This window comes from Equus caballus, unplaced genomic scaffold, assembly GCF_041296265.1.
Source record: "Equus caballus isolate H_3958 breed thoroughbred unplaced genomic scaffold, TB-T2T haplotype2-0001077, whole genome shotgun sequence".
In the NCBI taxonomy this organism is placed as follows: domain Eukaryota; kingdom Metazoa; phylum Chordata; class Mammalia; order Perissodactyla; family Equidae; genus Equus; species Equus caballus.
The window spans coordinates 178,569-204,420 of NW_027222073.1; the positions used below are offsets into that span (position 1 = coordinate 178,569).

At 37.1% G+C, this 25,852-nt stretch overlaps 1 protein-coding gene across 46 annotated transcripts in view; it reads left to right on the forward strand.

The window, feature by feature from the left end:
- LOC138922534 (uncharacterized) overlaps positions 1-25,070 on the forward strand; it is a 150,228-nt gene extending 125,158 nt beyond the window's left edge. For all 46 annotated transcript variants that reach the window (XR_011435620.1, XR_011435635.1, XR_011435619.1 and 43 more), the window contains 3 exons: positions 14,002-14,123; positions 14,242-14,394; positions 19,821-25,070. Coding sequence is in view for 1 of the 46 variants with exons in the window: in XM_070259110.1 (XP_070115211.1) it covers positions 14,002-14,123; positions 14,242-14,249 (130 nt within the window). In the remaining 45 variants the exon portion in view is untranslated. The remainder of the gene's footprint in view (positions 1-14,001; positions 14,124-14,241; positions 14,395-19,820) is intronic.
- The last annotated feature ends 782 nt before the right edge of the window (positions 25,071-25,852 follow it).

Sequence of the window (25,852 nt, forward strand, 5' to 3'; positions counted from 1 at the left end):
AAAGTTATTGATCAGGAGATTTCTAATGCTGTTTCCTACTCACAGTTAAACAAATGCAAATGTCAAGCCTTCATTCATCATTTAATGACTATTTGTCTCTATAGAGAGTACTATTATGGGCTAGAGGTTGAGATTTTAAAAAGGGGGAGGATACAAAAATGACTGTTTCTTTTGGCAAACACAATAAATTGCTTTCTTTCTGCCAAGCAATTATCACTGTATTTAATCTTTGTAGGAAGTCTATTAGGGACTCTTATTTTACAGATTAGAAAACCAAGGTACAGGGGCCGGCCTGGTGGCACAGCAGTTAAGTGCGCACGTTCTGCTTCAGTGGCCCAGGGTTCACTGGTTCAGATCCCAGGTGCGGACATGGCACCGCTTGGCAAGCCCACGCTGTGGTAGACGTCCCACATATAAAGTGGAGGAAGATGGGCATGGATGTTAGCTCAGGGCCAGTCTTCCTCAGCAAAAAGAGGAGGATTGGCAACAGATGTTAGCTCAGGGCTAATCTTCCTCAAAAAAAAAAAACACCAAGGTACAAAGAGGTTAAGTAACTTGCCCAAAGTTATGCAGCTGGTTAGTAGCAGAACCAACATACAAAATCCTGCAGTCTACTCTAGACTCTATGCCCTTAACCCTTGTGCTCTGCTGCCTGGGATGAGTGCCCAGAGCAGTAGAAGAGGGAGTATATTCAAATAGGATAACACAGAGCACTATGTGATGATGATATAAATGAGGACAATGAAAAGCATTGAGAGGAGAGTGAGAATACTGCAGAAAGGCGAGTGGGTGGCATCTGTACTAGCCTTAAGGGCTGAGGTAGATTTTGATGGTGGAGATGAGGACTGAGAGTTTGCCTTCACTTGTAGGAAATGGCATGAATAGAAGATGCTGGGTCTGGAAAGCAGGTTCAGAAAAGAAGTAGTCTAGTCTATTTGGAGAAAAGGATTTTGTATAGGAGTATAGGATAAGGTAGGCTGCACCCAAAGTTTGCAAGCCCCATTTCATAGTTGGGACAAGTGGGATGAAGGTTTTTCAGCCGTGAGGTGGCAAAAGCAATGCTCTAGAGCTCAACTTGGTGGGGTAGTAGTTTGAAGAAAGGAATGCTGAAAGAAGGAAAAATAATTATTACTCATTTTCTATTGCTGCGTAACTTTTGCACCAAGGACTTCAGTTTCTTGCTAGCTGTCAACCAAAGGCTACCCTCAGCTCCTAAAGACTTCTCTCACTTCCTTCAATGAGCATCCCTCCATTGGCATCACACAACAGGGCAGTTTGCTTTTTCAAAGCCAGCAAGGGAGTGAGAGACTTCAGCTGGAGAGCACTGTAATCTTACTTAATCACATGTCCTGTCACTTTTGCCACATTTTGTTGGTTAGAAGCAAGTCACAGGTCACCTCCACACTCAAAGGGAGAGGGTTAAACAAGAGCAGGAACATCAGGAAACACAGATTATAGAGGGGTGACACTATCGAGTCTGCCACAGAGACAGATGCAGTTGATGACACAAACACTCAAAGAGTCTGAATTAGGATGCTATTAATGCAACTAAGAAGAGTCAGGTTCAAGAAAATATCTCCAGGAAATATGATTTCTTACCCATACCTTGTGAAGTTCTTTGCATACATTATCTCATGTAAACCTCAAAATAGCTCTTTGAGACAGATGGCACAAAAATCCTTTTTGCATAAACAAGTGGGACTTCATCAGACTAAAGAGCTTCTGCAAGGCAAAGGAAACAAGGAACAAAGTGAAAAGACCATCCACCAACTGGGAGAAAATATTTACAAATCATATATCCCACAAGGGGTTAATCTCCAAAATATATAAAGAACTCACACAACTCAACAACAAAAAATCAATCAACCTGATCAATAAATGAGCAGAGGAGCTAAACGGACATTTTTCCAAAGAAAATATACAGATGGCCAGTAGACACATGAAAAGATGTTCAGCATCACTAATCATCAGGGAAAGGGAAATGTAAATTAAAACTACACTGAGATATCACCTTACACCCATTAGAATAGCTATAAACACCAAGACAAAAAAATAACAAATGTTGGAGAGGATGTGGAGAAAAGGGAACCATCATCCACTGCTGGTGGGAATGCAAACTGGTGCGGCCACTATGGAAAACAGTATAGAGATTTCTCTAAATATTAAAAATAGAACTACCATATGACCCAGCTATCCCACTACTGGTTATTTATCCAAAGAATTTGAGATCAGCAATTCAAAGGGAATTACATTGCAGCATTATTCACAATAGCCAAGAAGTGGAAGCAACCCACGTGCCCATCGACCGATGACTGGATAAAGAAGGTGTGGTATATATATACAATGGAGTACTACTCAGCCAGAAAAAAGACAAAATCGTCCCATTCACAACAACATGGATAGACCTGGAGGGTATTATGTTAAGCAAAATAAGCTAGACAGAGAAAGACAAATACCGTATGATTTCACTCATATGTTGGAGAAACTCACGGACAAAGACAACAGTTTAGTGGTTATCACAGGGGAAGGGGGTTGGGAAATGGGTACAAGGGGTGAAGGGGCACATTTATATGGTGACTGACAAATAATAATGTACAACTGAAATTTCACAGTGTTATAAACTATTATGACCTCAATAAAAAAAAATCCTTATTTCACACAGGTTTTGAAAAGTTAAGTGACTAGCTTCAAACCTGGGTGTCCCAGCCTAGATTTGAACATGGGATGTCAGTTCCAGAGCTTATAGTCTTAGTCAGTCTTCTTTACTTAGACTTAAAGGTATGGAGCATTGAAAGAGAGGTAGAGAGTTTGGAAGATGGCAGTGTAGGAGGACTCTGAACTCATTTCTTCCCATGGACACAACAAATCTACAACTACTTGTGGAACAGTTTCCTCTGAGAGAGATCTGGAAACTGGATAAAAATAACCCCCACAAGGGACAACACTGACAGGTGGAAGAGGCAGAAATACAACTCTGCTGAGGAAAAAACCACATCCTAGCCATGGCGCTTCATGGCCAGGAGCAATCTCAAAGGTACAGAGCTTTTCCCAGAGGAGCCAGGGATTTTATGCCACAATAGGCATCCCAGGCCTTGGATTCAGCACAACCAAGATGAGATCCCATAATACCTGGCTTTGCTGGCTTTGAAAACCAATAGGGAATACGCCCGGAAAAACCACAGAATTTCAGAGAAAGGAAAACCTGATCTTAAAGGGCCCACACACAGATTCACCCGATCTGGAAACCAACACAAAAACACCAGAAAGAAAAGTGCATAGTTCATTAGTAAAACTGACTCACTCACTAAGGTTGGAGCACATCTCAGAGAGGCAGGAGGCAGCTGAGCCCACCCCCCACCCCACCCCCGTGACTGAGACACTGGTAGCAACCCTTACTGTGACCTAGTTCAGTTGTGTTGACACAGACATTGGCAGCTGCCGTTGGATTTCCTCCTTTAGCCTGTTAGTGCAGGAATCTGTCCTACCCAATAGAGCACCCGTGGCAATCAAGCACAGCCAGGCAGCAGGCAGCCTGCCCCAGGGACTGGCCCTGCCCACAGCAAGCCCGCAGCAAACTTGTGGGTCCACATTGACAAGGTGTGTGTGCAGGCCTGTGTTGGTGGGGCACATGGGCCCACGGCAGACTTGTGCTGCTGGCCATTGCAAACAGCCACATAGAGGATCTGCCCCACATTCCAACACCTGAAATGATTGTACACTGCCACACCTGGAGCCAGCTGTACCCATCTACACTCCTGAGAGAGCTGACAATGGCCGCGCACTACAGGGAGCCACACTGAAAGCCTATAGCAATTGTGAACCCCTGAGCCTAGCAACCAGCCACAGTGGGGGCCTGACTCACTTAACAGCAAAATAGCAGTGGTTGTATGCTATTAGACTTTACAGCCAGCCATGCCAGGGCTTGCCCCATGCTATAAAGTCACTGCAGGAGCCACACCCAGCTGAGCCTTACAACCAGCCAGCTTGGGGGCCAGCCTAACCTACCCATGCGCCTGTAGCAGTAGCAACTCCACCACAACAGAAGGGCACACATAGCCCACACAAGGAAACATCTGGCACAGGTGATGAGAGAGGAGCACATTGCCAGGCCCCATAAAGCATCTCTTACATAAGGCCACATTTCCAAGATCAGGAGATGCAGCTGAGCTACTTAATACATAGATATAACTACAGAGAAGTAGGCAAAATGAGGAGACAAAGAAATATGTTCCAAATAAGGGAATAGGACAAACCCTCAGAAAAAGAATTAAAGAAAACAGAAACAATCTACCTCACAAAGAGTACAATCTAGTAGTCATAAGGATACTCCCTGATCTTGGGAAAAGAAGAGATGAACACAGAACTTTGACAAAGAATTGGAAAATATAAAAAAGAACCATTGAGAACAGAAGAATACAATAATGGAAATGAGAAATTCAGTAGAGAGAATCAATAGCAGAGTAGATGACACAGAAGAAGGATCCGCGATCTGGATGAAAGAGTAGAGAAAATCACCCAAGCTGAACAGACAAAAGAATTTAAAAGAATGAGGACAGTCTAAGGGACCTCTGGGACAACATCAAGCATACTAACATCCATATTATAGGTTTCACAGAAGGAGAAGAGAGACACAAGGGGCAGAGAACCCAGTTGAAGAAATAATAGTTGAAAACTTCCCTAACATAAGGAAGGAAATAGACATCCAGGTACAGGAAGTGCAAAGAGCACCACACAAGGTGAAGCCAAAGACGTCCACGCCAAGACGCATTATAATTAAAATGTCAGGAATTAAAGAGAGAATCCTAAAAGCTGTAAGAGAAAGGCAACGAGTTACATACAAAGGAAACCCCATAAGGCTATCAGCTGACTTCTCAGCAGAAACCTTACAGGCTAGAAGGGAGTGGCATGATATAGTCAAAGTGCTGAAAGGAAAAAACCTACAGCCAAGAATACTTTACCTGTCAAGGCTATCATTCATATCATGGAAGGAGAAAGAAAGAGTTTTCCAGACAAGAAAAAACTACAAGAGTTTATCACCACTAAACTGGCCTTACAAGAAATGTCAAAGGGACTTATTTAAATGGAATAGAAAAGACCACAAATAGGAATAAGAAAGTTATCAAAGAAAAAAAATCACTGGTAAAGGCAAATATACAGTAAAGGTAGTGGATCAACCACCTATAAAGCTAGTATGAAGGTCAAAAGACAGAAGTACTAAAATTATCTAATTCCATGATAAGAAGATAGGGGATCCACAAAAATAAAATAAGTAAAATAGGATATAAAAAACATGAAATGTCAGGGGAGGATAAAAGTGTAGGGCTTTTAGTAAGAAGTCAAACTAAGAGACCATAAACAATATAGATTATTATTTACATAGATTATTATATACGAACCTTGTGACAATCACAAACCAAAAACCTATAATAATACGTACAAAAATAAAGAGAAAGGAACCCAAACATAACACTAAAGAAGGCCATCAAACCATGAGAGAACAAGAGAAGAAGAAAGGAACAGAGAAGAACTACAAAAACATCCAGAAAAAAGTAACAAAAGGGCAATAAGTACATACTTATCAATAGCTACTTTAAATGTCAGTGGACTAAGTGCTCCAATAACAAGACTAAGGGTGGCTAAATCGATAAAAAAAAAGAAGACCCCTATACATGCTGCATGCAAGACACACACTTTGGATCTAAAGACACTCACAAACTGAAAGTAAAGGGAGGGAAAATGATACTCCAAGCAAATGGAAACAAAAAGAAAGCTGGAGTGGCAATACTTATATCAGACATAATAGATTTTAAAACGAGAACAAGAGACAAAGGGCATAACATAATGATAAAGGAAGCAATTCCAACAAGAGGACATAAAACTTGTAAATATCTATTTACCCAACATGGGAGCACCTATATACATAAAGCAATCTTTAACAGACATAAAAGGAGAAAATGACAGCAACAAAATAATAATAGGGAAGTTTAACATTCCACTTACATCAATGAATAGATCATCCAAACAGAAGATAAATAAGGAAACATTGGCCTTAAGTGACACATTAGACCAGAGGGACTTAGTAGATATATACAGAACATTCCATCCAAGAACTGCAGAATACACATTCTTTTTTTTGGTGAGGAAGATTGGCGCTGAGCTAACATCTGTTGCCAATCTTCCTCTTCTTTTTTTTCTCCCCAAAGTCCCAGTACGTAGTTGTATATCCTAGTTGTAAGTCCTTCTAGTGCTTCTATGTGGAATACCGCCACAGCATGACTTGATGGGCAGTGTGTAGGTCTGCACTGAGCATCTGAACTGGCAAACCCTGGGCCACTGAAGCAGAGCACACGAACTTAACCACTATGCCACTGGGCCAGCCTCCAGAATACACATTCCTTTCAGATGCACATGGGACATTCTCCAGAGTAGATCACATCTTAGGCCACAAAACAAGTCTCAAAAAATTTAAGAAGATTCAAATAATACCAAACAACTTTTCTGACCATAATGGTATGAAACTAGAAAACAACTACAAGAAGAAAACTGGAAAAGCCAGAGATATGTGGAGATTAAACACAATGCTAATGAACAACTATTGATCAATGAAGAAATTAAAGGAGAAATCAAAAAATACCTGGAGACAAATGAAAATGAAAATATGACATACCAAAATTTATGGGATATGGTAAAAGCAGTACTAAGAAGGAAGTTTACAGCAATACAGGCCTACCTCAAAAAACAAGATTTTTCTCAAACAATCTATCAGTGTGCTTCAAGGAACTAGAAAAAGGAGAACAAATGAAGCCAAAAATCAGCAGGAGGAAGGAAATAATAAAAATTAAAGCAGAAATAAATACAATAGAGACTAAAAAAATAGTGGAAAAAATCAATTAAACTAAGAGCTGGTTCTCTGAAAAGATAAACAAAATTGACAAACCTGTAGCTAGACTCACCAAGAAAAAAAGAGAGAAGGCTCAAATAAATAAAATCAGAAATGAAAGAGGACAGATTACAATGGACACCACAGAAATACAAAGGACTATAAGAGAATACTAAGAAAGGCTATACACCAACAAATTGGATAATCTAGAAGAAATAGATAAATTCCTAGAATCATACAACCTTCCAAAACTGAATCAAGAAGAAATAGATAATCTGAATAGACCAATCACTAGTAAGGAGATCAAAACAGTAATGAAAAATCGCCTAAAAAACAAAAGCCCAGGACCAGATGGCTTCCCCAGTGAATTCTACCAAACATTTAAAGAAGACTCAATACCTATCCTTCTCAAACTCTTCCAGAAAATTGAAGAGGAGGGGACGCTTCCTAACTCATTCTATGAGGCCAACATTACACTGACACCAAAACCAGACAGGGACAACACACAAAAAAAGAAAATTATAAGCCAATATCACTGATGAACATAGATGCAAAAATCCTCAACAAAATACTAGCAAATCAAATACAACAATACATTAAAAGGATCATACACCATGATCAATTGGGATTTATTCCAGGGGTGCATGGATGGTGCAACATCTGCAAATCAATCAGTGTGATACACCACATTAACAAAATGAAGAATAAAAATCACATGATCATCTCAGATTCAGAGAAAGCATTCAACAAGACAGAGCATCCATTTATAATTTTTAAAAACTGAATAAAATGGGCATAGAAGGAAAGTATCTCAATATAATAAACGCCATATATAGCAAACCCACAGCTAACATCATACTCAATGGTGAAAAACTGAAATCTTTCCCTCTAAGAACAGGAACAAGACAAGGATGCCCATTTTCACCACTCTTATTTAACACAGTATTGAAAGTCCTTGCCAGAGGAGTCAGGAAAGAAAAAGAAATAAAGAGATTCAAATTGAAAAGGAAGAAGTAAAACTGTCACTATTTGCAGATGGATTTTATGTATGGAAAACTCTAAAGAATCCAACAAAAAAACTATTATAAATAATAAACGAATACAGTAAAGATGCAGGATACAAAATCTACATACAAGAATCACTTGCCTTTCTGTAACACAATGAAATAGGAGAAGGAGAAATTAAGAATACAATCCCATTTACAATGGCAAAAATATAAAATACCTAGGAATAAACTTAACCCAAAAGGTGAAAGACCTATACACTGAAAACTATAAAACATTGTTCAAAGAAGACACACAAATAAATGGAAAGATATTCCATGTTCATGGATGGGAAGAATTAACATAGTTAAAATGTACCTAAAGCAATCTACAGATTCAGTTCAATCCCTATCAAAATTTCCCAATGACATTTTTCACAGAAATAGAACAAGGAATCCCCAAATTATATGATATAGAACAACAAAAGACCCTGAATAGCCAAAGCAATCCTGAGAAAAAAGAACAAAGCTGGAAGTATTACACTCCCTGATTTCAAAATATACTACAAAGCTATTGTAATCAAAACAGCATGGCACTGGCACAAAAACAGACACACAGCTCAATGGAATAGAATCAAGAGCCCAGAAATAAACCCACACATCTATGGACAGCTAATTTTCAACAAAGGAGCCAAGAACTTACAATGGAGAAGGTAAAGTCTGTTCAATAAATGGTGTTGGGAAAACTAGACAGTCACATGCAAAAGAAAAAATCATTATCTTACACTGTACACAAAAATTAACTCAAAATAGATTAAAGACTTGAATGTAAATTCTGAAACCATAAAACTCCTAGAAGAAAACATAGGCAATAAACTCTTCAACATTGGTCTTAGCAGTATCTTTTTGAATACAATGACTCCCCCGAGGCAAGGGAAATGAATGTAAAAATAAACAAGTAGGACTACACCAAACTAAAAAGCTTCACCACAGCAAAGGAAACCACCAACAAAATGAAAAACCAGGGGCTGGCCCACTGGTGCAGTGGTTAAGTTCACACGTTCCACTTCAGCAGCCAGGGGTTCGCCGGTTTGGATCCTGCGTGCAGACAAGGCACCACTTAGCAAGCCATGCTAGGTAGAGGAAGATGGGCATGGATGTTAGCCTAGGGCCAGTCTTCCTCAGCAAAAAGAGGAGGATTAACAGCAGAAGTTAGCTCAGGGCTAATCTTCCTCAAAAAAAAAAAAAGAAAGAAAGAAAAAGAAAAAACAACCTAACAATTGGGAGAAGATACTTGGAAATCATATATCTGTTAAGGGGTTAATATCCGAAATACATAAAGAACTCATACAACTCAACAATAACAACAAAAATAACCCAATTAGAAAATGGACAAAGGATCTGAACATTTTTCCAAAGATATACACATGGCCAACAGGCACATGAAAATGCAAATCAAAACTACAATGAGCTATTGTCACCTGACGCCATTCAGAATGGCTATAATCATTAAGACAGGAAATAAGTGTTGGAGAGGATGTGGAGAAAAGAGAACCCTCAGACACTGCTGGTGGGAGTGTAAACTTGTGCAGCCACTATGGAAAACAGTATAGAGATTCCTCAAAAAATTAATAATATAACTACCATATGATCCAACTATCCCACTTCTGGGTATTTATCCAAAGAACATGAAAACACTAAGTCAAAAAGATTGCAGCATTATTCACAATAGCCAAGACATGGAAACAACGCAAGTTTCCATCAATGGATAAATGGATAAAGAAGATGAGGGGGATATATACACACAATGGAATACTACTCAGCCATAAAAAATGATGAAACCTTGGCATTTGTGACAACATGGATGGACCTTGAGGGTATTATGCTAAGCGAAATAAGTCAGAGGGAGAAATACAAATACCATATGATTTCACTCATAAGTGGAAGGTAAAAACAACAAGAAGAAACATAGACATAGATACAGAGATTAGATTGGTAGTTACTAGAGGGCAAAGAGGGGAGGGGGAAGGGCAAAGGAGTAAAAGGGCACATGTGTACAGTGATGGATGGTAATTAGACTTTGGGTGGTGAACATGATGTAGTCTAAACAGAATTTAAAATATAATGATGTACACCTGAAATGTACATAATGTTATAAACCAATCTTAGCTCAATAAAGAAAATAAACTTTAAAAAAAGAGATGGATAAGAAAAGATTGAAGATAACTCCAAGATTTTAATCAATTTCAAGTCAAGGAATGGAGGTGTTAACTCAAACAGAAATGTCATGAGAGGCACTAGTAAAGTAATACTTACTGTGCATATACTCACTACATGCCAGGCAGTGTGCTAAGCACTCAGTATGCATTTTCACATTTAATTTCCCAACAGCCTGTGATAATGGTCTTTTGCCCTATGTTACAGATCAGGAAACAGGACTGCACCTGTGCCCCTAAACTCTAGTTTGCACAAATGCAGACGGTGGTTATTTTGTTCAGAGCTATATCACTAATGTCTGACACATAAAAAGCACTCATTATCTAAATCTTTGAATGAATGAGCACAGCTAATAAGGGATAGAGTCATGATTTGAACCCAGAACAGCCCAACTCCCACCTCCTGGAGAAGACATGGCATTCCCTTGCAGCCATACTGTGCTCAGGCCACAGCAGGATATCTAGCTGTGGATGCACAGCAGATACCTAAGTTCCAGCAATGGAGCTTGAGAAAAAGGTCGAGGCTAGAATAACCTTTCAGCATCCACGTGGAGATTGAAAAGCTCTAAAATTAGATGAGATGATTAAGAGAGAGGGTATAAACCCCGGAATAGAGCCTTAGAGAACAGCTATATTTAGAGTTGAGGGGAGGAAGAGGCGTTTTAAAAAGGCAATGAAGACATATATGTCAGTGAGATAAGGTGAAGCTATAGATCTAAAAGTAAAGGGGAAGGAGAAGGAGGGTTGTCAGCAAGATCAACCACCACAGAGTCATCAGAGCCTCAAAATTAAGGCAAGATAAATGAATTTGGGGATCAGGAGGTCATTGAGGACTTTTGGGTGAGCAGATTCGGAAAACAGCCTGAGTAAGAGTCAGCTGGCATCTGGGTGGATAGGGGAGCAGGGCTGTGAAGGAAAGAGTGGGTAGTAAGGATGTAGAGCTCACTAGGATAAATTTGTCTGCAATTTCAAACAAGCTAGTAGTAGTAATATGAGAGGGGTTGAACATTCGAGTAGAAGTGATCTTTTGTGTTGTAAAAAGAAGGGTCTAGTAGGAAGGAACTAAAGATGGCAGAAAGAGAACAGACTACTGATAGAACATGACCCCAGAGGAGACAGCAGGAGAATGAGATGCAGGAGAATGAGATGCAGGAATGGCAGTCCTTAGAAAGGGCAAGAGACATGTTACCATTGGAGGTAGGAGAAAAGCTGAAAGAAAATATAGAAAAGTAAAGGTTCAGTAGAGAAAAAGTGAGGTCATTCAAATTGAAAGGAGCCAAGGTCTTAGTACCTAGAAAGCAGAGGGAAAGATTCAAGGCTAGAGGACAGTAAGAAATATTTTAATTAATTGAGGCAATAGTTGACAAAATTTATTGAATGCCTACTCTGCTATAAGCCAAGAATTCAGTAGAGAAGACCATAAGGGATAAAAATAAAGAAGCATAATTAGGGACCCAACTGAGAAGAAATAGCATGAACTTTTCATAGAACCCAGCAGCATGGTTTCACAGTTTTACCCAGCTTCTGAAAAGTGGTTATTGAAGGAAGTTAATGGTGCTGCACAGGGTTAGGAACTGAAATGGTGAGAATGGCAGACAAGGATGGAGGAAAGAAAGATGGATTCTAGAGGCGAGAGAAGACAGTATTGGCATGGACTAAGCTGAGCGATGAGGTGAATGAATACTGAGAGGAGTTTAGAATCTAAACACTGTGATTTGGGTGTGGAGCAAGTTATCAGAAATGAGGAAATAAAGTGCTTGTAATCAGAAAAGGAATACTCTGTGTTTGAGAACTTAAAGTAAAATAGTTTCAGATCAAGCAAATTATGAAGTGCCCTGTCTGCATTTTCAGAGGTTAAATGAGGAAGTATCAAGCCACGGTATTAGATGGGCTAGAAGTAAAAATCAATGAATGTGGCAAAGGATGAGAGCGGGTGGAGAAGATGACTGACCAGGCACCCAAATCATCAAGACAGGTAGGGTGTTGTGATGGAGGTCATAGACACAGCAATAAGGATAGGGCTTGGATGTCAAGGTTCAAAAACAGAGTTTGATGGAGGCAGAACAACAGTCTAAAATAACAAGAAGGGATAAGAATGTTTTTGAGGCTGAGTGTATCTTGAGGTGCAATTCAGATTTCAATTAAGGTAAAGAATTGGAAGTTCAACCTGACAATCCATCTAAGACCATAGAAGACTTTGTTCCACCGTTGAACTAGGAGGCAAACAGCAAGGAGTGACTGATAGAGAAGTAAGCAGGGATGCACAGCAGAAAAGGAAAGGGTTGGCTAGAATAAGATATAAGCATTGTTCTCTGCCCTCATCTACCCTATCACCTCTTTACAGGACCCTTCTAATCCTTAACATTACTTGTAAGGCATTATCCCTATTTTACAGATAAGAAAAAGCTGGTTCTGAAATTTGAGTCTTGTCCTGACTGCAAAATCTAGTCTTTCTACAACATACTGACTCTCAGTGGTCTAAAAGTGTTACTGCAGCTTTCAAGGACTAACTGGAAATCGTGTCGGACTTGTATGAAAAATGCTATGAAACACAATATATTTTTTTTTGAGGTAGAATTGGCGTATAACATGATATTAGTTTCAGGTGTACAACATGATTTAATATTTGGATATATTGTGAAATGATCACCACAATAAGTCTAGCTAACATCTGTCACCATATATACAGATTTTTTTTTCTTACGATGGGAACTTTTAAGATTTACTCTCTTAGCAACTTTCAAATATGCAATACAATATTATTAACTATAGTCACCATGCTGTATATTAAATCCTCAGGACTTATTTCTTCTATAACTGGAAGTTTGGGCCTTTTGACCCATTTCACCCCACCACCCCCCCCAACCCCCTTCCCATAATGAACAACCTGTTCTCTGTATCTGTAAGCTTGTTTTGTTATTTTAAACAAAATCACACATTCAAGTGAGATCATACCTTATTTATCTTTCTTGGCCAGACTTATTTCGCTTAGCATAACACCCTCAAGGTCTGTCTCTGTTGTCTCAAATGGCAAGATTTCCTTTTTTAAGGCTGAATAATATTCCATTGTGTATATATACATTTTTCTTTATCCATTCATCCACTGATGGACAGTTAGGTTGATTCCCTGTCTTCACTATTGTAAATAATGCCACAATGAACATGAGAGTAGATATCTTTTTAAGTTAGTGTTCTTGTTTTCTTTGGGTAAATATAAGCAAAATTGCTGGATCAGATGGTAGTTCTATTGTTAATTTTTTGAGGAACCTCCATTCTGTTTTCCACAGAGGCTGAACCAATTTTCATTTCCACCAACAGTGCACAAGGGTTCCCTTTTCTCCACATCCTTCTCAACACTTATCTCTTCTCTTTTTGATGCTAGCCAGTCTAACATATGTGAAGTGATTTCTCATTGTGGTTTTGATTTGCATTTCCCTGATGATTAGTGATGTGGAGCACTTTTTCATGTGCCTATTGGCAATCTGTGTGTCTTCTTTTGAAAAATGTCCATTCAACAACTAGAATATAGAGCTATGTACTGGGAGGGCTTCGGGGAGAAGAAGAAGAAGAAAAAAAAGAAGATTGGCAACAAATGTTAACTCAGGTGCCAATCTTTAAAAAAAAAAAATCTATTCAGAGCCTCTGCCCATTTTTTAATCAGGTTTTTTTCTATTGAGTTGTATGTACAATGTATTTCTTTGTGTTGCTCTTGAATTATATTCAGCTCTAAAAAGTTCTGTGTGAGCTTGCATATTTAATACTGTATATTTAAATCTTAACTTTCTTTTTCAAGAAAAACATCTTGGACCCTTTTCCTTAATGATATTAAGGAACTTCCAAATACATCCTAAATGATCACATTGAATTTCTGCAACTATACCCTAAAACACTAAGTTAATATTTATATTGCATTATTTTTCAGGTGTGAAAATGAAACCAAATTCAAAACAGAAGAAGTATTCTGGGCTTACAATTTCTGCCCTACTCCGTACTCCTGGACTGCACTTCTGGGCCTTATTTTATATCTTGTTTTCTTCACACCTGGTAAACCAAAGGCTATTGTTGTGTTAATTAAATTGTCTCTTTTTAGAGGAGACAAGCTACTCTTTTTAAAATTCCTTACATACTACTTTACTGAAATTTTTAATTTTGTATTTCTCAGGAATGTGACCAATGCCTTGGACTGTGAATTCTGAAATATATCCCCTTTGGGCAAGAAGTACAGGAAACGCATGTTCATCTGGAATAAACTGGATTTTCAACGTTCTGGTTTCATTGACATTTTTACACACAGCAGAGTATCTCACATACTACGGTAAGAGAATATTTTTTCCAGCTATAGTTTCATTTTTATTTTTCCTACTGTTTTTAGATATGCTATCATTTGTGATTGAAAAGACTAGATGGTTATATTTTTGCTGTTATAAATATCTCTGTGTGGCTTTCTTGTTCCCCAAAGTCCTTGGAAATGGACCTGGAAAAAAAGAAGAGGAATTCTCCCTTCCTGAGCAGCATTGCTTCTTGTCCCTCAGTGCTTCATAGCCTTCACCCACCCACCCACTCTCCCAACCCAAACATTCCCAGCTATCTCCCCAGTTGGAAATCTTCACAGCAGAGCTGTTAGTTTAATGAAGAAACACAAACAACAGAGAATGGTAGAAAGAGGTAGGCAGGAAGTCTAGGGCTAATGCTTGAAGATGTCCCACGACAGGGATGGAGTCGTGTCCAAGAGCAGAATCAGGGTAGGGCTGAAAGTAGCTCCCCCAAATGTCGTGCTGGGAGTTATGCCTTCCACTGTATCATCTACGCCATTCAGGCCACGGCATGTGCATTTCAGTGTCCACTGAGAATGGCACTTACCACTGCCAAAACTGTAAACATAACAGAAGGGTTCAAGTGAAAAGGTGTGGAGGCCATAACTCAAAGAAAACAATATTGGGAAGTGGCTGAGTTAGGAAAAAACTTTGGGAAGGTACTTCAAGTCCATTTTTACCAAAATGAAATGTCTTTCTTTTTTTAGCAAGATGATTTCTTCATTGTCTGTATAAGTTTATAGATTGTGATTGGATTCTAAATTGATGAAATATGAGGTTTTCACTCTAACCCCCTAAGCCTCTATGCTGTATATGGAATGCCTGCTGCTTAGGCCATCCTCTGATCCCCTCCCCTATCACTCACCTCCCTTCATCTCACCCCACCCCATGATCTAAGCATTCATTATTCCTTTTTGCAATAACAGGTTCGTTTGTCAGCCCCTCTCCCCTTACTGCTGGACCATAAGTCCCATGAGCTCAGGCAAGTACTACACCTTGTTCACCATTAAATTCCCAGTGCCTTCCAGGGTGTGCCATTCACTTGATAGGCACTCAGAAGTGTTTGTCAAATGAATACACATGCAGATGAATTTTGTAGATGAGTGATGAATAAAGGAAACATTATAAAAATTTATTCCTCCTCTCTTCTGAACATGCTGAATTGGTATTTACTTTTATTTAATACTATTTATCTACTGAGTATTATCTTTATAAACTCTTCTCTCTCCCAACCACCATTTAGAACATTTAGAAATACTTATTTTCTTGGAAAGGAAATGCACTGGCATTTTAAACTGGATATATATTCAGTATGTTCAGCTTTATCCCACTTGGCAATTAAAATTTTTACATAAATTCATAAAGTTATCTTCCTGACACCATGAGTATGAGCACAATAAATATTTACCCATATTTGCTGATTCCTGAGAACACATTTAAGACCTAAATATAGACTAACATCCTGAGGAAGCATTTTTTATAGAAATTCATAGACCAAATAATAGTCTACCTGGTAAGACTTCTGATAGCAAAGCTCCTCTTTCTTGAATTTATACTGCCAGAAAAACATGAGGCAACAGAAGTAAAATTTAAAGAGGGCCTAGCCAGACTTCTTTCAAAAATATCCCATTAGAAGCAGCTTTTTGCTTTGTTACTAAGCCAAGCTTCTATCATGTCAGTGCACCGGTCAGTCCATTAGGTCTACTGCTTTGTAGTACTGGAACAATATTTCAGTTCAGGTTCATTTTTTCCCTGTTTTTTTTGATGTACATTTCAATCTACATGTTACTGATTTATGTAAGGTATATGTTTCTATTCCTAATTTATGAATATACACCATAATGATGTATTTCCTCTGGAAATATCCATGTCTTTCTATTTCCTTCTTTCTTTGTTTTGTAAGACCTCAGATTTTGATTCCTTCGTAAACTATACTGCTTAGACAGGTCTGCCTTGGACCCCATCCAGTAATGTTTTGTAATATTACTAAAAATTATCATTAAACTGTCACCAGTATACCATTTTATGTATAGCATGTGTGACTGAAGTGATCCCTTGGAGAGCATTAGATCAAAGTTCCTGGGTTGAGGTACTGAAATTCAATCAAACATGGTCTTTGATTCCTCATTTTGCATAATTCAATTAAATACCTGTCTTAATCTGAAACTTAATGTAGGACTCTAATAAGATTTATTTCCTTCCGAATAAAGCTGAGGAGTATCTGCACTGTTTAACAATCCTGACAGACATTTTTTTCATTTTCATTCCGAGGGGGGAATAATTAAGAAAGTGAGTTACATAATTGACCTGCCCTTTACATGCAGCAGGTCACAGCCTCCGGGCCTGCCCACACCTCTGTGGCTTAACCACAGGTCTTACCAGAGAAGCCCACTTAGCTTTGGCGTTTGCTTGCTTTAGATTCCTCAGATTTAATAAAAGGGTCTTGTATTTTAATAGAATTTCCCTGATGTTATTTGGCTTGGGAATCTGGGTCACAAGCAAGAAGCTGCACGGCATTCAAGAATCTTCCTAACCCATCTAGTTGGTTTTAACTGTATGAGTTTAGCACTAACAGATTTGATTTGTTACTTCTGATCATGCCTCTCTTCCTAAATTGTGAATTGTTATGAATATTTCCTCAATACGACATTTTATAAAGCCAAACTAGGTTTGCTCTGTTAGAGATTTTGGAGTTTAGCAGCCAGGTTTAGTCTAAAATGTTATAACAGTTGCACTTTTTTTTTCTTCTGTTTCTCATCATCATGATTATGATCCTTTCTTTGTTCCTGTCTGCTAAAGATTCCAATTCTGTTCTTACCTCCACAACTTTGCTTATCTGTAAACAGATCACAGGACTTCATCTCCTTTCATTTTTTTCTCAAAACTCCCACATTCTCCAAAAGCTAGCTTGTCAGTATCACCTTTTTGATGAAAACATTCCCAATTTATTGGTCATACCAACCTTGTTCCACTCTATCTCTGAAAGCATCTGTTGTGTTCCCTACTCATTTAGTAGAATTTGATTATTCTGTCACTTTTTTGAGCAGCTAACATCCAAATTCTAATAGGCATGTAACATACATTATTTTATTCTTGCAGTTTGGCAAGGCAGGAATTATTTTCTCCATTAAATCAGGAAACTAAGGTCAAGAGAATTTAAGAAACTGCCCAAGGATTCAGCCTGGGTTGCTTTGTGATTGTCAGACTCTACAGAGCCATGGTGCCTTCCTTTCACTGTAACACTCAGCCACGCATCCCAGATTACCTAGCATTATTTTTTGGTTATTTACCAAGTATAAGACATAAAAAAATGTATGTTTGTAGTAAGTATTCAATGTGAACCAAACAAATGAAATAAATGAGCCCTATATTTGTAAATAGAGTTGTGTTTTTATTAAAGAGAATTTGATTTATACAAGTCCAGCTCCTTAAGATTGTATGGCTTCTGATGACTTAATCTAACAAACTATGTCTTGATTTAGCCAACTCTTTAATATTTTTTCTAATTTCTCATAATTTACCTCTATTTCCCTTCTGTTTTCTCACGGCTCCTCATTCCAGAGAGCAGATTCTTTTGGGTGGCCAATTGAGCAGCATTTTTCCTCTGTAGTTTTCCTTGAGCCTTCCCAAGAAATGTTTCTGTGTATATTCCTGAAATGGTTATTTATACGTATGTCTTTAAGAATGTAGTCTTAATAATGTCTTTCCTATTCTGTAATGATTCAGCAGAACTGAGAAATGTTAATTCAGTTCTTTAATTGCTATGCTATTCATCTTAAAGACATATTTGAAAGTCAAGCTTTATGTTGTCTAGTTTAGCCCTTTATTTCAGATCTGTTACTCAATATATTCCATCTGGCAGTCAACAAGAGCACATTCATTCTCTAGACGCTCCAGTGTGTCAGGCTCTGTACTAGGGAGCCCACAGACAAACAAGCCATAGACTCTGCCCTTAAGACCACTTTTGCTACTGAAACAGAAGAGGATGTCTCTCTCTCAAGCATCTCCTAACCATCTCTCCAAAACCTGGTCCTGATTTGGGTTGTAAAATTTATAGAATTATAAACTTAAATCATAGCTGAGAAACCATCTTATTTTGCTGAATCTGGAAACTGAGGGCCAGAGAAGAGGTTAAATGACTATTTAGAAGTCACATAGCAAGACTGAAATCCAGATTTTCCAACTCCCAATCTGATATCCTTTCTCCAGCCTTTGTCCCATTAGTTTGTCATCTTCCTTCCCCCATCTCATATACAGGATGGTCTGGACCAAAGGCCTAAAATTAGGCAAGGACTCCATTATAGTTAGTTGTTTCCAACCATCGAAAGTGAAAGCATAGGTTCTTATATTTAAATTGGGAATTGGACTATAAAAGGAAAGGCCATCTTGGAAATATGTAAGAACATGCTCAAGTCACATACTCATATATCTCATCCATCTTGGCTTGCTGAATTGACACTTGGAAAACACAACCAGGTAGTAATTATGTCTTTGTGGTTGTGCTGCATTGACATGCATAGTCTTACAGCAAAACAAAATTCTCTGACCTCATGGAGCTTACATTCTAGAGGAGGAAAATAAAACAAATTAGTAAGCTTTATAGTATGTCAGATGGTGATAAGTGCTCTGCACCATAAGAAAAAGCGGACGTCTATAAGGATCTAAGAAAAGGAACAAGGAGACTAGTTAGGAGACTCCTGCAGCAGTGCAGATGAGGGAGGATGGCTGTCAGATCACAGACATCAGCGGAATGAGGAGAAGTGGTCATCTTCAGATTATATTTGAAGGCAGATCCAACAGGACTAACCAGCAGATTGGATACTGTGCAGGAGAGTGAGAGAAAAGTCAAGGTTGACTATCAGACTTTTGGAATGAGAGACCAGAAGGATAGAGTTGCCATGTACTCCAGTGAGTCATGAGTTCAGCAGTGTCATCATTGTATGTGGGTTCTGGAAATACTAGACAAATGAGAAAGAAATTTCTCCCTCAAAGTGCCTCCAGTCTAGTAGACAAGACAAATAATACATGCACATAATTATAATATTTCTTGGTTGTTATGATAGGAGGCCTCAGCAAAGTGCTGTGAAAGCACATAGAGAAAAGTTATCTCTATCCAGCCACATGAGAAAAGACTGCAAAGCAGAAGTTACATCTGAACCTGGTCTATCATTCTTCTTGAGTTGGGCCTTACAAGTTTAGAAAGGCAAATTACATTATATTCACAGGATTAGAACAATTAGAGTAAACCAGGCTGGCAGTAATTTTTGGTTCCATTTCATACCACAGTTATGCATGACTGACCAGAAAGTCAAGTCAAAATCAAGGACTGTTTCTAACCTAGGCCCCTCTCTCTCTATATATAGACCATATTTATATAGACCAAGTATATCTATGTGTATTTATACACACATATTATTTTCCATTGCAGGAGCCTTCTTCCTTTATGCTGGATTCGCTGCCGTGGGACTCCTTTTCATCTATGGCTGTCTTCCTGAGACCAAAGGGAAAAAATTAGAGGAAATTGAATCACTCTTTGACAACAGGCTATGTACGTGTGGCGCTTCAGATTCTGATGAAGGGAGATATATTGAATGTATTCGGGTGAAGGGAAGTAACTATCATCTTTCTGACAACGATGCTTCTGATGTGGAATAAATTTCAGCTGCTGATATATTTAGTCATTTAAACAAACTTGGGGGAGAAGAGCAACAATGGATGACCTCACTCCCCTGCTTCTAATCTGGTTCTTTCCACAGTCTAGTTTGGAATGACTTCATATTCTAGAATATTTGATTAGGAGGAAGATACAACCATGATGACATTGTTTTTTTCACAAGCAGAAATGTAAAAAAATATTTACGGAGATTTTAAACTAATAATTATTGAGCAAATATGTGCAATTCCTTCCTGAGGTAGTCTAAAATGAATACTGTATCCAGTGACTTCAGTGGTATCCTTTTTTCCTAAGACCATATATAATTATTAGTGGCAGTTGAGTCAGTGCTGATTTAGCCAAATCATAATATGTATGATATACTTATAAAGAAGGATTCTGGGATATGATCCAAGGGTGTTTTCTGTCAAAACATGGCCTATTGGCCCTAAATTTTCCTAAGGACAAGTAGCTTATCTGTGATCAGCTATTAGAAAGTAAATTCCCTTTAAGCTTTCATCAACAGATTCGAAAGTGCCTCCTACAAGGGCACAGCTGTCCTTATCTCCTTTGGATTCCATATTTGGTTTCTCTCTCCAATTCAGCTCTTGAGAGTTCTTCAGAAACTGACTATGTACAGGCTATTTTGAACATTATGAAAAGCAGGTCTTTTAGGGTTTATTTTCATACATATTTTTTTGCAGCAGTGATAAGTATACATTTGCACAGATAAGCTAACAAGTTTTGATAAGTATATTTTATTACTAGAAAGTAAGAAAGAGAAGATTTTTCTGGACCCCTGATCGAGTTAGTCACTTAGGTATGCAACTGAAACACAAAATAGAGCTACATCTTCAACTGTATTTCAGGGTCAGTTTTTGTTCATGCCAGAATCACCTGATATGCACCACACCTGCAATCGTCAACTCTGGAGTCCTATTTGTGCCTTCATTTGTGTTAAATAGCTGCTAGCAGACTATTTTTCCCCCCTCTTTTAATCAAATTTCTCAAACAAAAAAGGAAGAAAATCAGTGACAGAAATAATCCTGCTGTTATTGATGTTTGTTCAATTAAAGAGTGGGACTTATTTTTTTCTTAACATTAACTCTTCCTAATGGAATTGTCACATTTTATTACCTAATAGTACTTTGTCTTTTTTTACTCTAAGAACATAAACTAGTTTTTATTTTTGCACACCCTGTCTTATTTTCCCTGACAATTTACCAAAAAGAAAAAAAGATACATAGATTTGTCTGAGAGTGTTTCCTTTTTTCTCATGGTTGGCTTGGATGTTTTCCTTCTTGTCTAAAAATTGGGATTATCTATTGGAACAGATTGCTGGTTCTCATACAGCACATAACTTTAAGAAATGTTGACTTACCACATGCCTACAATGTCTTTTCAAAGTGTTCGTTGGTTTTTATGCTCATTCATCAAGGAACTCTAATTTTTGCTCTTATATTAATAATTATATAGTATGTACAAAATTATTCATAAATTACTTATTAGTTCCAGTGAAAATATGAACGACTCACCTGTGGCCAGTTAGGAACACATAAGTTTGGTGCATGTTAACATGGCTCTAAACATTAAATAAGGTACTTTTTGGAATGAAAAGGTGGCTGTCTCTAAATTCAATGTGTTTCTGCCAGTCTCCAAGATGTTTTGTTCTTCTCTTAAAGTCTGGCTTGTTCCTATCACAGTTATCAAAGCTGAGAATGTAGCCAAGAAGGTTCATTCTCTCAGCATCCAGGGGTATGATACGTGTTTAAACAGTCACTTTACTGGCCTAAAAATCCTTCAGCCAAAAAAGTTTTCTCCCTTTGGTCATGTCATGTAATAAAAAATATTATTTTTTTCCTTCAATTAGGTGCTTTGACAATTGATTTATAAGGGGATAGTAATATTAATTTTTCCCAGAAAAGCAGATGAGATTTAATGGAGAAAATTATTATTCTATTGATATTTCTTACCCCGTAAGAAATTTCTTATCTGTGTAATATTTCTCACAGATCAAGTGAAGTGGAAAACAAGCTACTGTGTGGTAAAATCAGAATATGATGGGGAGAAAAAATATTTAGACCAATAAAGTGCCCTCTTTAAAAATTTATGTTTCTGATTTATCCAAGTAATTGCCTCAATTCTTCTCTTTATTGTATATATAGCCTTAACTATATGCTTATATACTCAGCTGGGCTGGATGCACAGTAACTTTATTAAAGGAGCAACTCGACTCTTATTATTTCCTAAAGCAGAACATGGCCTGTTCTCCCCGACATAAGCAAATGGTGTTTGCAACTTTCCATCCATAAATGCACATAACAGGGAAAATCAGCCCCAGTTCTCCTCCCCTATTCTCCTCAACTTCTTTAAAGGACTATTTGTTATTTATATAATGATAAAGATAGATAATATTCCATATCTTTGAAGTACAAGACAGAGAGGCATAGTTATAAGAATTATTTATAATTTTTTAAAAACAAATAACTACTTGAAAAGGAACCTTATAAAATTAGGGTATTATTTTTAGATTCAGTGAACATTTATAGTATAGTAAAAATTGAATGTTTGAATTTTGCAGGCTTTTTTATATTACGCACCTTTTAAGTTCTCAGAGTCTTTGGCTACCACTATCAACTTGAAAACATTCCGTTTTCATTCCGAAACATCATGAAATACATATTTTATAGGACGATTTGTTTATATGTGTTATATTTGACTTACCATATTAAAGCACATTAAGCATCATGCTTTTAAGTGAAATTATAGGTTTCCTTCTAAACATGCTGCAGATTCAACAGAGGTATATTATGTTTTAGGGAAATTTAGTGCAGGAGGTCATCACCCCTATTGAGGCTTAGCCTGGATGGCTGATGAGATCTGCACTAGACTTAAGAGAATATAACATTTCATCTGCATCTGAACACATAAGGCTGAATGTGATGTCAGATAGGTTTTACACATTTGGTATTAATATTTTTCTTCAATATAAACATTCCTAATAATTTTGATTGTTGCACCTTAGTCAATAATTATCCAAGACATGATTTTTAATATGTATCTAAAGATCTAAATTAAAATTAGACTTAAAATGTAGTATTTCCATTTGAATTTTGTTCCCAGTCATATGCGGTAGTTAGTTCCCTGATGGAAAATGCTATGAGAGTAATGCTATCAAGTGCTTTTTCATAATTTTATTTTACCACTGAACCAGATTTTAGTATATGTCTAAACATTATTTTTTAAGTTATTCACTCTAAAATGGTAAATCCATTAAAGCAAAGAATTTATAAATTGTTTACTATAATTTCAAAATCAGTTATCCAGAGGAAGAATGAAGAGGAAAAATGTAAGTTGACAACTTACCCTTTTGCTTTTACACAGAAAGTAAAATTGAAATGTATTCTAATAATCCTCAGATCCTGGGGGAGGACAGTCTAGAAAATACTATCCATATGTTATCTAAGAGAGTCTCAATTTATAAACTTTATCAGTGTCATTAAATACTGTAATACAGTGAGGGGAGTGGGAGGATTCTTTTGATTTTATTTCATTGGCATAGTAATTAAGAACAATAAAATTAATGAGATGTTTTGTTATAATCAGATTTTTTTTTTTTTACCATTCTCCTAGTTATAAAATCTTAAATTATACTAAGCACATAACAACTCAGATTTATACAGTTATTGGGACAAGTTTTAAATTACCAATTTCAGACCTTTGCACTAACTATGAATAAAAGAATGACATAACAGGTCAGAAGCAGAGAATTCATAATTTGTGCTTTATAGCAAAACATATTAAATTGTGGATAAAATTTACAGCTCATGTGTAGCTGCTGCCTATAAAAGACTCAGAGGTGTTCTCTGGATTAACACTAATATCCTATTTTCTGTCCTTTTCTATCAGTTGTCTTAGCCTCATGTACAGTAATGTTAAGCTAATTTGATGAAGTGATTTAGGTTGTAGCAGCGTATCAATTATCAGTACATTCTGTTCTTCTGGGTGAGCAGTATTGCTACTATTTTCTAGAAAGGGTAATCATTTTAAAATGCCAAACAGCTAACTGCTACCAACTCTCTTATATATTGTCTCCTAGAGAAGGAAATTTTTGTCTGCCTATATACATCAGAAAGATGGTTCCTAAGAGTATTAATGACGTTCAGAAGTACATGAATTTTATCCTCATAATTTGCTTGTGAGTGTAAAACAATTTAATTCCTATAAAACTTTACTTTGTATGTATAAAACAGTCTGTTGCACTTGAGTGATTTGGTCTTTGGAATGTTAAATACTTACTTTTATTTAGCAGTAATATTCAGATTTTTTTTTTAGACAGTTAAGTTCATGTGTTTGATTTTGTCACATCAGTATAAATGAGAAAAAGAAATACAGCTTACAAGTACTCAAAAATAAAAACCAGTATTTTGTAAAGTTTTAAAATGTTAGCAAATTTAACATCATTCCATCTTATTTGAAGGTTAAAAAAGATGAGATTTAACTCTAGCCAAAGTAGAAATTTACATTCTACATGTCCAAACTGGTTCCTAGCGGCTTTTGGACTATATCTCACTTGATGTTATAGTATCTCTTATTTGTAATAAATGTTCAAATTTCTATTTAGAAGTGCTAATGTACATCTACATTAAATCAAAACACAGTTTTATGCTTTTAAAATGTTTTCAAAATATATATTTTAATTTCTAGGTGCATGTTACATAGTGTTTAACACTTCACATGTCTTGGCAAATTCAATATAAATATTTATTCCTACACGTGACATATGGGATATCTCTTAAAAATAATGAATATTTATCATTTCCTTCAAAGTCATTCTAGCCTATAGCTGTATCAAAAGTATTGTATATTTTATGGAGATTTAGTGATGTATATGTAAATGTTTTTTAAGTTATTTTATTGAAGTTCAATCTTTACATAAAATGAAAATCTTTTTTTAAAAAAAGTGTCAGTGCCAGAACTGTAAATGAAAATAATCAAATAAAAGTTAAGACAATTCATTACTCATATATCTCCCTTGCACTTTTTATTTTCTCTACATCTCTTCCTTAGATTTTAGGATCTAGGTTACACAGTAAAAGCATCTACAAAGATTACCTACCTCTACATATTTATGCAGGCCTACTCATTTTAATGATATTTTCCCTCTTTTGAGCATAGGTAAACACAACTATCTTTGAAAAATATTTTATAGGGACCAGCTTGGTCACATAATGGTTAAGTTTGCACACTGCATTTCAGCGGCCCAGGGTTCATGGGTTCAGATCCCAGGCATGACCTACACACTGCTCATCAAGCCATGCTGTGGAAGCATCCCACATACAAAAAAAAGAAGAAAACTGGCACAGAGGTTGGTTCAAAGACATATTCCTCAAGCAGAAAGAGGAAGATTGACAACAGATTTATCTCAGGGCCAATCTTCCTCATCAAAAAAAAAATGATAATACCTAAAAATTGTTCCAAGGAATTACTCTAAACATAAAACTTTGAAATGAAATGTTTAGGAATTCTTGAAATATTATTTCTGGTCGTTCTCAGAAGCAGACATTGACATGAACCATTATATTAGGTTGACAAAAATTATTTTTGGTTATTGCTTTGTAAATGAAAATGAAACACCTGCTGGATGAACAGTTGACATTCCTCCTGGAACTCTGCTGCTCTCCATTGTCACTCTGCTCCAACAGCAGCTTTCACTACAAGCATTACATTACTGTTTGATCTGGGCAGCCACTAGACTTTCTCCATAGTTAGGGTGTGCCATCCCAAGTTCAACCATACAAATAGCT